At 43.5% G+C, this 12,090-nt stretch overlaps 1 protein-coding gene and 1 pseudogene across 4 annotated transcripts in view; one reads left to right on the top strand and one right to left on the bottom strand.

Annotated features, from left to right (window-relative positions):
* The window catches only part of LOC106562059 (piezo-type mechanosensitive ion channel component 1), a 76,211-nt gene extending 72,831 nt beyond the window's left edge, over positions 1 to 3,380 (top strand). For all 3 annotated transcript variants that reach the window (XM_045689069.1, XM_045689067.1, XM_045689068.1), the window contains exons 45-50: positions 48 to 140; positions 366 to 538; positions 655 to 777; positions 888 to 967; positions 1,490 to 1,688; positions 1,833 to 3,380. In XM_045689069.1, the coding sequence (XP_045545025.1) occupies positions 48 to 140; positions 366 to 538; positions 655 to 777; positions 888 to 967; positions 1,490 to 1,688; positions 1,833 to 2,097 (933 nt within the window). In that variant the 3' untranslated portion in view covers positions 2,098 to 3,380. The remainder of the gene's footprint in view (positions 1 to 47; positions 141 to 365; positions 539 to 654; positions 778 to 887; positions 968 to 1,489; positions 1,689 to 1,832) is intronic.
* Positions 3,139 to 12,090, bottom strand: LOC106562061 (cytoplasmic tRNA 2-thiolation protein 2-like; annotated as a pseudogene). Its single transcript, XR_006757501.1, has 15 exons — positions 11,767 to 12,090; positions 11,523 to 11,597; positions 11,244 to 11,322; positions 11,103 to 11,162; positions 10,873 to 10,933; positions 10,642 to 10,751; positions 7,593 to 7,888; positions 7,316 to 7,451; positions 6,990 to 7,122; positions 6,786 to 6,877; positions 5,926 to 6,026; positions 5,540 to 5,738; positions 4,762 to 4,827; positions 4,608 to 4,661; positions 3,139 to 4,441 (listed from the first exon to the last, which is right to left on the bottom strand). The product of XR_006757501.1 is annotated as a cytoplasmic tRNA 2-thiolation protein 2-like (transcript).

Here is a 12,090-nt window from a genome sequence, read left to right as displayed (position 1 = left end):
TGTTAGAGATGTTGTACTGAAACGTTAACCATTGTCCCTCTCCATAGCCCTTGTTCACCATGAGTGTCCAGCAGCAGTCCATTCAGTCCTTCACTGAGGAGGACTACAACAAACTCACCACCAACTTCTATGACAATGCTGTACGTAATACCTCCAACTCTACTGTAAAGAGCTCAACTCATTTCCTTCCCTCGGGTGCCCTGTTTTAGAATATAATTAAACAAATTGTGTACAACTGTGTGACTGTGAGTAAGTGATCCCTGTTGAATGATGACTACAACAAACATGAATTTGAGCTCTGCTGCTCTCCATTTGCCTCCGCGGTAGGTAGTTGTAACTTCTGTCTGTGTGTGTGTCCCCTGCAGAGGGCTATGCAGTTCATCACCCTCTACAGCTATGAGGACATAGTGACAGCTAAGATCGAGGGCAGCTCAGGGTCAGTGTGGAGGATCAGCCCACCCAGTCGACAGGAGGTGGTCAAGGAGCTGCTGGGCAGCCCTGTGGACATGACCCTACGCCTGGCCTGGACCTTCCAGAGGTCAGCTGGGTGTGGTGTGTGTGTGTGCACCTGTATGCACCTGTTTGTGTGTGGTTTTAAGTAGTTGCCCTGTGGTTTTCTATATTTCATATATTTTTGTCTGTCTCTTTCTTCAGGGACCTTGGCAAGGGAGGCACTGTGGAGCACACATCTGACAAGTACTCCATCGATCTGGATCCAGGCAACCCGGTCAGAGCAGACCTGGCTTCCCTGCTAGTGGGGAACCGCACAGACCCAGTGTATGTTCTGCTCTCCGCTCAAAGTCAAATGTAGTATTTCCATTTCTGTCGTTTGAAATCCTGTCCTGAATTCCGTTTGACATTATCTGTACTGTTTTTTTTTTTATCAGACGTGTGCCTCACATGTTCCCCAACTACATCCGAGCACCGAACGGAGCCGAGGCCAAACCAGTCCACCAGCTGTATAAAGGTCAGAGCGGCTTTTATGTATAAACATCCTTCTTGCCATACAGTACTTGAAATATAGACGGGTTAGCTGACAAGGTCACCAAAACGATACCTACGCTTCAAAGGGGCAGAAGGCAGTGTTGTGATTCTGGATGGTCAGATAGCTAGCAACAATGACAAGAAGCTGCCATGTGGGGAATCGTTAGTGGCTCGTTTCAGCTTGTTTGATATTGTTCTTGATACCATGTCATGTTTTGACTGATGTCACGTCAACTAATATGGCAAAGATTTGCTAGCTGTAACGACTTATTTGACAGACAAGTGCTCATTGTTCAGCTTTCTTTATATTCTCAATAAACATTGGAGGCGATATATAGTTGATATGTTGTCAACAATCTAAGCCAACCAGGTCTGTTTTGCCCCGTAGTTGCTCACGCATCAGTTTTGTTGCTAAACAACCAACGCGTCTATAAGGAAGCTCAAAAGTTAAAACATGGACAGTCAGTCTGTGTTACTGTCTCCCTGACACCGTGTTATGTTGCAGGTGATGAGGAGGGCTACCAGGATGTAACACTGTCTCTGATGAGGGACCGCTCTCTGAACAGCACCCGTGGGGCCCAGGAGTGGTGGGACATCAGCATCGCCGACTGTCCTCCGTCCACAGGGGCCTGCGGCGTCCTGCCCATGGTCATCTTCAACGACAAAGTCAGCCCCCCCAGCCTAGGTTTCCTGGCAGGATATGGGTAAGGATCTGTACCTACCTGGTTTTCTCAATGGTAGCCAAGTCCAGCTACTCTAATAGACTAGATTTACATTCGAACTGTATTTTGAATAGAAGAGAGCGCTATGTTCAATTATGCTCATTCTACACTTGTTCTCCGTTGCAGGATCATGGGTCTGTACGTGTCTGTGGTGCTGGTGATCGGGAAGTTTGTGAGGGGCTTCTTCAGTGAGATCTCGCACTCCATTATGTTTGAGGAGCTGCCCTGTGTTAACCGTATCCTCAAGCTGTGCACAGACATCTTCCTGGTCAGGGAGACAGGAGAGCTAGAGCTGGAAGAGGAGCTCTACTCCAAACTCATCTTCCTCTACCGCTCACCAGAGACTATGATTAAGTGGACAAGAGACAAGCTATCAAGTGACAATCGCTAGCCCCCCTCCCCCCCAGCTGTCCTGTCCCATTCCATCCAGAGCACCCCTGGTTGGGGCTGTCTCACTCACACACGGGGGTGCCTCTACCTGGTCTTCCTCTAAAAGACCCAATGCTAGCTCCAGTGGTTCTAGTTTCACTGTGCACTAACCCCTCTTAGCCAGGGGGAAAGGCATGTTGTCTGTTCCTGTACACTGAGTGCCATTTGCCTCTGTTGGTGGGCTCTACTGACAAGACAGTGAGCCAGAGGCTGTGTGACAGCCAAGGGTCTGCTCCAGTGCCTGTCCCCTGCTTATGGAAGCTTTGGCTAGGCCTCTCCAATCAGAAGGGCAGGTTAGATGCTTTGCACTTTGCCTAGACTAAAGCCAGGCTCCTCTTGTCTTATTGCCTGGGTTCCAACCGAAAGGTCGGCTTCTGAATGAGGTGTGATGGCCGGCTCAACCTACAGACACTACCCCTTAATGAAGAGACAGGCCCCCCTGACAGGTCACAGGCTGGATCCTCACAACGCTGACCAGCACAGTGTGGACTAACGCAGCGCCAAAGGGGACAATTTAAGAGGAAAAAGGACCTAAAGTAGAGTGTTTGTTTCTAATCAAAACATTATTAGATCATATTCAGCCAAATCTCTGAATCTTACTCAAACTGTTTACAAATTGAAACACTTCAGTTGGGAGGAAAGCTAACTTTGTACATTGCAACAAGTTACAGGCTTATTGATGGCAAGACTTGAATCTCTTTCATTTTTTTTTACAAGTAAAATATATTGTGATTAAATGAGAGTATAGCAACACTGTAGAGTAAAGACTGAAACATACAAAATGTCTCCATGCTGGACTAACGCATAAGGCAACATTAGCCCCATCTCTAGAAAATGTCGGGCTAGAGTAGTTTGATAAATTGTGACACTATACAGGAAACACATCTACCATTGTGCCTTAAATCTTTCTTTCTGAATTGTTACAATATGGTTCAACCATTGCTTGAGTAGTTGCCAATATGCATAAATCTATATGCAAAAACATCAAACCAAAACCTTTCCCTAACTTTAATAAACATGTGTTATACTTTATTGCCATATGTTTGCTCTCATTTTCAGAGAACCTGCGTGATGCTGATGGGAGTTCTAATGCAGAACCATGTAGGTTGTTGCTATGGGATCTCTGTTGTGGAAGAATAATAATTTCTATTTCCAATATAATGTGATTCAGCTCCTAAACCAATGAAAATATTGTTCATCTGTACAAATAAATGATCCTTCTCATTCCTGACATGGAAAAACAAACTGTTTCAGCATCATATATTCAATTCATTAGTTTGATTCACCACCAAGCAGTGCCATGTACAAATCATTTTGGGTGCAGTTACGATTGATTTAAACTGTCTATACCGTAAATTCCGGACTATAAGCCGCAACTTTTTTCCCCAGGCTTTGAACCTCGTGGCTTATATGGATTTTTTCCGCTTTCAATTGTTTTTTTCTCCAAAAAAACACATTCTGTGACGTGCTCAGTTTTTTGGCGGCATGAAGCTTTCATTAGACCAATGAAATTGCCGAACGGGTTACGGTCAAACAACTTTTTTGTTTAGATGAAATCGAGCGCTCTCAAACTTCCCATCATTCTGATTACGGTAGTCATTTTGTTACCCTCATGGCAAAGACACAGAGAAATGCATATGATGCAGCTTTCAAGTTGAAGGCGATTGATCTGGCTGTTGGAAAAGGAAATAGAGCTGCTGCACGGGAGCTTGGTCTTAATGAGTCGATGATAAGACGTTGGAAACAGCAGCGTGAGGAATTGACTCAGTGCAAAAAGACAACTAAAGCTTACTGCTAATTTTTTATTTTTTGTTACAAGCCGTGTTTCGTTAAAGCCTATTTATTTTTGTTACAAGCCGTGTTTCGTTAAAGCCTATTTATTTTTGTTACAAGCCGTGTTTCGTTAAAGCCTGTGTAAAGTTCATTTGTTTCAGTGTACCGGTAGGCACCTGCGGCTTATAGACATGTGCGGCTTATTTATGTTCAAAATATTTTTTTTAAATTAATTCAGTGGGTGCGGCTTATATTCAGGTGCGCTTAATAGTCCGGAAATTACGGTAGTTGTCTTATAGCCAAATAATTAATAAACTGACTGAAAATAAATAATAAAAGCAACTGGTATTACAGTTCATATTAAGACAAACAGCCTTGGCTGTATAGTTGCCAAGGGAACAATGTCACTGCAGTGTCTGTGCCGTTGGAAGTTGTCTAGTCACACTGGGTATTCGTTATGTCACAAGGACCCATTGACCCTCGGGATGGCTTCATCCTCTAGCAGGAACTCACTGATCTCCCTCATCTGAGACCTAGACAAGTCAATAAAGAGAAGTAACAAGGTGAATAGAAGGATATGCTAAGTGCAACTCTACTGGTAATAACTTAATATTCTATGCAGACATTATGGGCAAATTAAAAATAGCTATTTCACACGTTTTTCTTGTTTTTGAGTAAAGAATGTAGTTTTAATCTCACCTTCTCCTCTCAGCCTCTGACAGTACGTACTGGGGAAGGGCATCTCGTGCAGTCTGTAGAACAGAGAAAGGCCATGGTTCACATTGTCCTGCTGTAGTCTTTGTAAATATTATATTGGTCATGTTTAGGAGTAATGTGAAGTGATAGATGTCCTATGTCTTTGATGGTCAGTCCACAACTGTAACACAGCAGGCTTTTAAGATCCACTGTCTCTGGCTCCCTGAAAGAACACACAACAGTATTCTATTCATTCAATAGGATCAACATCCCAAATTAAACACAGACTCTTATTGTACAAGCAACCTCAAGTTGCTTGGCACTTCACCCTAAAATGTAAACACGAGAATATACACGGTGTGTACAAAAGATGAACAACTGCTCTTTCCATGACTGACTGACCAGGTGAAAGCCATGACCCCTTAATGATGTCACTTATCATATCCACTTCAATCAGTGATGAAGGGGAGGAGACAGGTTAAAGGATTTTTAAGCCTTGAGATCATTTAGAATGTGTGCCATTCAGAGGGTGAATGGGCAAGACTAGATTTCAGTGCCTTTGAACGGGGTATGATAGTAGGTGCCAGGCGCACTGGTTTGTGTCAAGAATTGCACCGCTGCTGGGTTCAAACTCAACAGTTTCCCCGTGTGTATCAAGAATGGTCCACCACCCAAAGGACATCTAGGCAACTTTACAACTGTGGGAAGCATTGGAGTCAACATGGGCCAGCATCCCTGTGGAACGCTTTCGACACCTTATAGAGTCCATGCCCTGACGAAGTGAGGCTGTTCTGAGGGCAAAAGGGGGAGGGGTACAACGCAATATTAGGAAGGTGTTATTGTTTTGTACACTCAGTGGACATAATCCAGCTGTACAGTAATGCAAACATTGGAGACGTATACACTGGGGACAGGAGACATAAATGCCTACTGACTTAGCAGAGGGGCAGCAGCCCCCCTCTCCAGTCTCACAGCCCTGACTCTGGCCCCCTCCAGAGGACTGGCCCTGGCCTGCCGAGGAGGCTGGAGGCGACCCTGGAGCTGCTGCTGTACCAGGGGTGAACCCAGGACGTGGGCCTCGCCTCTGAGACAGCTGCTCTGAGATCAGTGTGGCCTGGTAGGCAGAGAACTCCTCTACAGTACAGTGGGAGGCAGAGAGAGAGAGAGAGGGATGGGTAGAGATATTTACGTGATTAGGGTATTACAATATAAATGAAAAATACAACTCATTTCAGTACAAAATGACATGTATTTATATTTAGTGAGTACAGTACATTTCCGTGATGTGATGCCGTCTTAGTACATTGGCAGTGTGACTCACCTAGTTTAGTGTCCAAGGCACAGACACACAGTAGGCACTTAGCAGAGAGTTGTGTGTTGGTGTTCTGAGGGGGACATGCTGTGTGGAGCTTGTCACTGGTCCTGGAGGACAACCATCACAGGTGTTCAATACCAAAATCCTCAAACATTATCAACAGCTATCTTCACACGAGTCTAGATACATAACAGGCTCACTTAAGATGGATATAGTATCCTTCTTTTAACAAAATCCCCTTTCAACTGTTGGTTCCACTTTTCTGGGCTCCGTTATTTCCTTAACAAATAAGGAACACTCAAAATGTGCACTTATAAATCCTAACAATTTTAATCAAAATACAGCTGTAGACAGAAGTCAAAGATCAAACATCAGACATACAACTGATGTTTCTCCTGAGTTCTGCCCTGAACAAAAGACAGGATCTTATATACCCAAGATCACACCTTATGGTGGGATCTCCAATGTCAAAACGTGCACGTGCAGCTAAAAGAACAAGTTATTCTTAACACAAGGTTTCTGAGAACCTGTCTCAGCAGTATGCAAATCTGCCCTTGTTTCAGAGGAAAACAGACGCTGTCTCTCGCCATCACCCTCAGTCCCTTTTCTCACCGACGCCGGGGCTGCGGGTTCTGGCAGAGAGCTAGACACAGACAGAGGCCTCAATATTCAGCTATACAGTGAGCTTAAGTACAATGGCACGTAAGCAAATTAATAACAACAATCAATGGTGAGGTTCTTTAGAAGACCCCCAAAAATCAACTTAAACCCTACACAACAACTATTTTCTTTACAAATACTGCACAATATAGAAGTCCTTCTTACAACTACTTCCTAGTGTACCTTCTTGTGCTACCCATCCTCACCTGTAGATTGTGCTGACAGTAGAGGGGAAGTCAGCCCGGAGTTTGGTGACAAAGCTCTCTGTCAAGCGCTGGATGCTGGCCTTGTCTTGTGCCTGGAAGAGGCAGTGAAGAAAACTCTTAAAATACTCTGACAAGAATACTGGCTCGGCACACAGTGCCACACTGGATGACAATGATAGTAATCAGAACACAGTCGACTCTCACCTTACAGTCTAGGCCAGGGATGAAGACTGAAGGGATGTCAAAACATTCTGTTGTAATAGGCTATTTCTTTAGAGGAGTAGTCCCTCATGGGTCTGACAATGACCACGTCTCCGTAGCGAGGATCTGAGAAGGCCTGTGAACATAGCAACATTACAAAATGACACGGCTGATGCTGCTGCCAGAGCTCAATACACAATGTATGCCTACGTAGGGTAATGCAACGTTGATGCATTTCGAACGGTACTTTAAATATTGCAATGGAGGGGCATAAACATAATGTTCACTATTCTACTGAGCTGAAAGAGGGGAGGTCTTTTTCCCCTCACCGTGTCCGTTGCCAGCGATGCCCCTCGCCCCAGAGAGATGTTGCTGAGCAGTTTGATGGCCAGGCGGGAGCAGCTGTCCCCCATCATCACCTTGGTGTAGCCCTGCGTCCTCGCTGTGTGGAGAATCAGGTGCTGCCTAGACAAAGGCACGCGTTACACCTCAGTCATAAATGGCCTTTACACAAACTAGACCTTCAGAAGCATTTCAGACATGTTCATCCCCCATATGCTCGGATACGTAAATGGCATGTCTCGGAGATACTGTCTAGTCTCTCACCTCAGTGTATGTAGCAAATCCTCTTTGGCTGTCAGCGTCCTCACAGAGGCAAACAGTCTCTGAAGGGCTTGAGTGTGTTCAGGGGTGATGGGGCTGGTTCCTCCACTCTGGACCTCCTGCATGCTCAGACTGGACAGGTGACTCTGGACATTCTCCACAGAGAGGTCTGGGTGCTGGTTCTGGTTCTTCCTGGTCTGGATGAAGTGGTCCACAGCAGCTTTATAACTCGACCCAGTCTGAGGTTTTTCCGTTGCCGAGGATCCTGCCTCTAGCACTGAGCTGGGGAGACTGAGTACCTGAAACACCATGGGAAGCGAAAGTCAATAGACATGATGATGCAACTAAGAGTAGATGATGCAACCATATGTTCTAAAATCAGTGGTTCCCAAACTTTTTATACCCCTTCAAAACATTCAACCTCCAGCTGCATACCCCCTCTAGCACCAGGGTCAGCGCACTCTCAAATGTTGTTTTTTGCCATCATTGTAAGCCTGCCACACACACACACACACACACACACACACACTATACGATACATTTATTAAACATAAGAATGAGCATGAGTTTGTCACAACCCGGTTCGTGGGAAGTGACAAAGAGCTCTTATAGGACCAGGGCACAAATAATAATAATCAATAATTTCACTCTTTATTTAGCCATCTTACATGTTAAACTTTATTTGTTCATCGAAAATGGTGAATAACTCACCACAGGTTAATGAGAATGGTGTGCTTGAAAGGATGAACATAACTCTGCAATGTTGGGTTGTATTGGAGAGAGTCTCAGTCTTAAATCATTTTTCACACACAGTCTGTGCCTGTATTCAGTTGTCATGCTAGTGAGGGCCGAGAATCCACTCTCACATAGGTACGTGGTTGCAAAGAGCATTAGAGTCTTAATTAACAGCGCGATTTGCCAAGGCAGGATACTCTGAGCGCAGCCCAATCCAGAAATCTGGCAGTGGCTTCTGATTAAATTCAATTTTCACAGAACCGCTTGATGCAATTTCAATGAGGCTCTCTTGTTCAGATATCGGTAAGTGGACTGGAGGCAGGGCATGAAAGGGATAACGAATCCAGTTGTTTGTGTCATCCGTTTTGGGAAAGTACCTGCGTAATTGCGCGCCCAACTCACTCAGGTGCTTCGCTATATCACATTTCACATTGTCAGTAAGCTTGAGTTCATTTGCACACAAAGAAATCATACAATGATGGAAAGACCTGTGTGTTGTCTTTGTTAATGCAGACAGAGAAGAGCTCCAACTTCTTAATCATAGCCTCAATTTTGTCCCGCACATTGAATATAGTTGCGGAGAGTCCCTGTAATCCTAGATTCAGATTATTCAAGTGAGAAAAAACATCACCCAGATAGGCCAGACGTGTGAGAAACTCATCATCGTGCAAGCGGTCAGACAAGTGAAAATGATGGTCAGTAAAGAAAACTTTAAGCTCGTCTCTCAATTAAAAAACAACTTTTCAATACTTTGCCCCTTGATAACCAGAGCACTTCTGTATGTTGTATAAGCGTTACATGGTCACTGCCCATATCATTGCGTAGTGCAGAAAATACATGAGAGTTCAGGGGCCTTGATTTAACAAAGTTAACCATTTTCACTGTAGTGTTCAAAACGTCATTCAAGCTGTCAGGCATTCCCTTGAGAGCAAAAGCCTCTCGGCAGATGCTGCAATGTACCCAAGTGGCGTCGGGAGCAACTGCTTGCACGCGCGTTACCACTCCACTATGTCTCCCTGTCATGGCTTTTGCGCCATCAGTTCAGATACCACCATGAGCAGCAGCTACGTTTGGCTACATACGGACCATTAATGGAATTCCCGCGAGAGAGTAACGGTTAATGTGATTGGATGTTAATTATTTGACTAGGCTACCTGTATTTGACTGTTGTTATTTCGCTGAACACTAGATGGTTTAATTTTATTTTGGGCAGGGAAACGAGGCTACTCAGGCAAGGGGGAAAAAAAACACCCAAATGTATAGCCCCATTGGAAAATATACATGGACTGTTTGAAATGTGAAGAATTTTTTTTTTTTACAACAAAAAAAAACCCTTGGGGAATACCTGTTCTAAATAATGACAAGCTATAATACAGTGCCTTTGGAAAGTATTCAGCCCCTTGACTTTTTATGTTACAGCCTTAATCTAAAATTGCTTAAATCGTTTTTTCCTTCTCATCAATCTACACACAATACCCCATAATGACAAAACGAAAACAGGCTTTGAAATTTTTGCAAATATATATATATATATATATATATTACAAAAACGGAAATATTACATTTACATAAGTATTCAGACCCTTTACTCAGTACTTTGTTTAAGCACCTTTGGCAGTGATTACAGCAGAGTCTTCTTGGGTATAATGCTACAAGCTTGGCACACCTGTATTTGGGGAGTTTCTCCCATTCTTCTCTGCAGATCCTCTCAAGCTCTGTCAGGTTGGATGAGGAGCGTCGCTGCACAGCTATTTTCAGGTCTCTCCAGAGATGTTCGATCGGGTTCAAGTCTGGGCTCTGGCTCGGCCACTCAAGGACATTCAGAGACTTGTCCCGAAACCACTCCTGTGTTGTCTTGGCTGTGTGCTTATGGTCATTGTCCTGCTGGAAGGTGAACCTTCGCCCTAGTCTGAGGTCCTGAGCAGGTTTTCATCAAGGATCTCTCTGTACTTTGCTCCATTGATCTTTTTTTATTTTACCTTTATTTAACTAGGCAAGTCAGTTAAATTCTTTTTTACAATGACGGCCTCGATTATGTAAATAAAGTATCCGTTTTTTTATATACATTTGCAAAAAAACTGTTTTTGCTTTGTCATTATGGGATTATGTCATTATGGGATAGATTGTAGATTGCTGAGGACTTTTTTAAATACATTTTAGAATAAGGCTCTAATGTAACAAAATGTGGAAAACATCAAGGGGTCTGAATACTTTCCGCAGGCACTGTACATATTTAATTCCAATGATCAAAGCTCAGTCTCACATCCCAGACAGAAGTACAACAAAAAAAAATCTGACCCATCTCTTGGCAGCTCACCTGCTTCAGGTGGACTATGTGGTAATGGTAATTACTGGCTCTGAAAACTGACTCCAGTTGAGCCAATGCCCTCTTCCGCTCTTCCATGCTTTGACCACTGGCACCGCCCTCTGTCAAGACACAGTAATAGACAATCATCACACATGAGCAAGTCTAATGGGCCAGAACCACCTGTTAAGTGACAGAAGAAAAAAAAACATTGTGCCAAAGAGATGATCATCTGTGCATTACCATCTATGTAGATAATTCCAGGGACAAATCTCAACTTCTTGGGTGCGTCTCGACTCAAACCCTGAGAGAAGAAAAAGGTTAATTTTCATTCAAAAAACAAAAACAGTTTGAAACCCTTAATAATTTGAAGACACTGTTAATGAGTTACATCTAAAATGTCAGCCCTGTGATATTTCAGTAATTGCAACGTACAGTGTGACTACAGATCTAGGAAGACATTGACCCACTACCTCTTGAACCTGTGACAGCATGGAGCTAGAGGCTGGCCCTCCAGACACTGCAAGAAGAACCTACAATAGAGAAACAATGCCAACTCAGTTGTTTGATTTATGTAAGACGTTACAAACATGTTAGAGATGGATATTCAATACCTTCTCTCCTGGGAATATGACCCGGTTCTTTCCCAGCATGGCCCGGAACTTGTGTATGAAGTACTCTTTGAAGCAGCCCCTGGCCAGAAGACATACCCAAATAAATGCATTACTTTTCATTATTAGCTACAAAGAGCATATGTGCTGACAATGAGAGCAAAAAATGCACAACTAAGTATAAATTACCACTAATTTTTGCAGTAAATTCTGTGGGGTCAGTTCTTGAGACAAATACATTTAGTTTGTGATACTTGCAAAAATAAGTTCAATTAACGTTACCTGCAAAATGCATTTCCAGCTCGGATGATCAATACAGTTGTATTTTCTTTGCATTTGACACACTTCTTGGAGACACTGCGATAAAAACATGAATTGTGAGCGGATGGAAGCAGTTGCTACAGCAGACAACACTTTAAGTAGCTAAGCTAACGTTAGCTAGCGAGCTGAATTTACACGTGGACATTAGCTTGACTGCAGCTAAAGCAACTGGGTAATCTAGCTGTTAAATGGGCAAATAGTTTACCGTAGGGTCACTCTGTGTTCTAGCTGTCCATTGTATTCCTCATCAACCTGGCACATGGTCGGGTTAGCTAGCTATGTAGAGCTCTAATTTATTGTAGCTTGCTAGCTAACAATTGCAGAATGTAGCTGTAACAGTTTTCGGTTCAAGCTTGCCAGCGAGCCAGTTAAAGCTATGTGAGCAGATACCAGAGTTTTTCGAAACTCTATTTAGCTAGATGAATTCATTAGATTAATTTAGCTATTTCGAGATGTATTTAATTCAGCCTATTTCTTATAGCTGTTAAAAGGCTCGTCCTGGAATAACAACATAGCGCATTTTGATGAC

This window comes from Salmo salar, chromosome ssa11 (assembly GCF_905237065.1).
Source record: "Salmo salar chromosome ssa11, Ssal_v3.1, whole genome shotgun sequence".
Taxonomy (NCBI): Eukaryota; Metazoa; Chordata; class Actinopteri; order Salmoniformes; family Salmonidae; genus Salmo; species Salmo salar.
The sequence above is the reverse complement of the archived record's forward strand: the minus strand, read 5'-3'. Positions and strand labels throughout refer to the sequence as shown.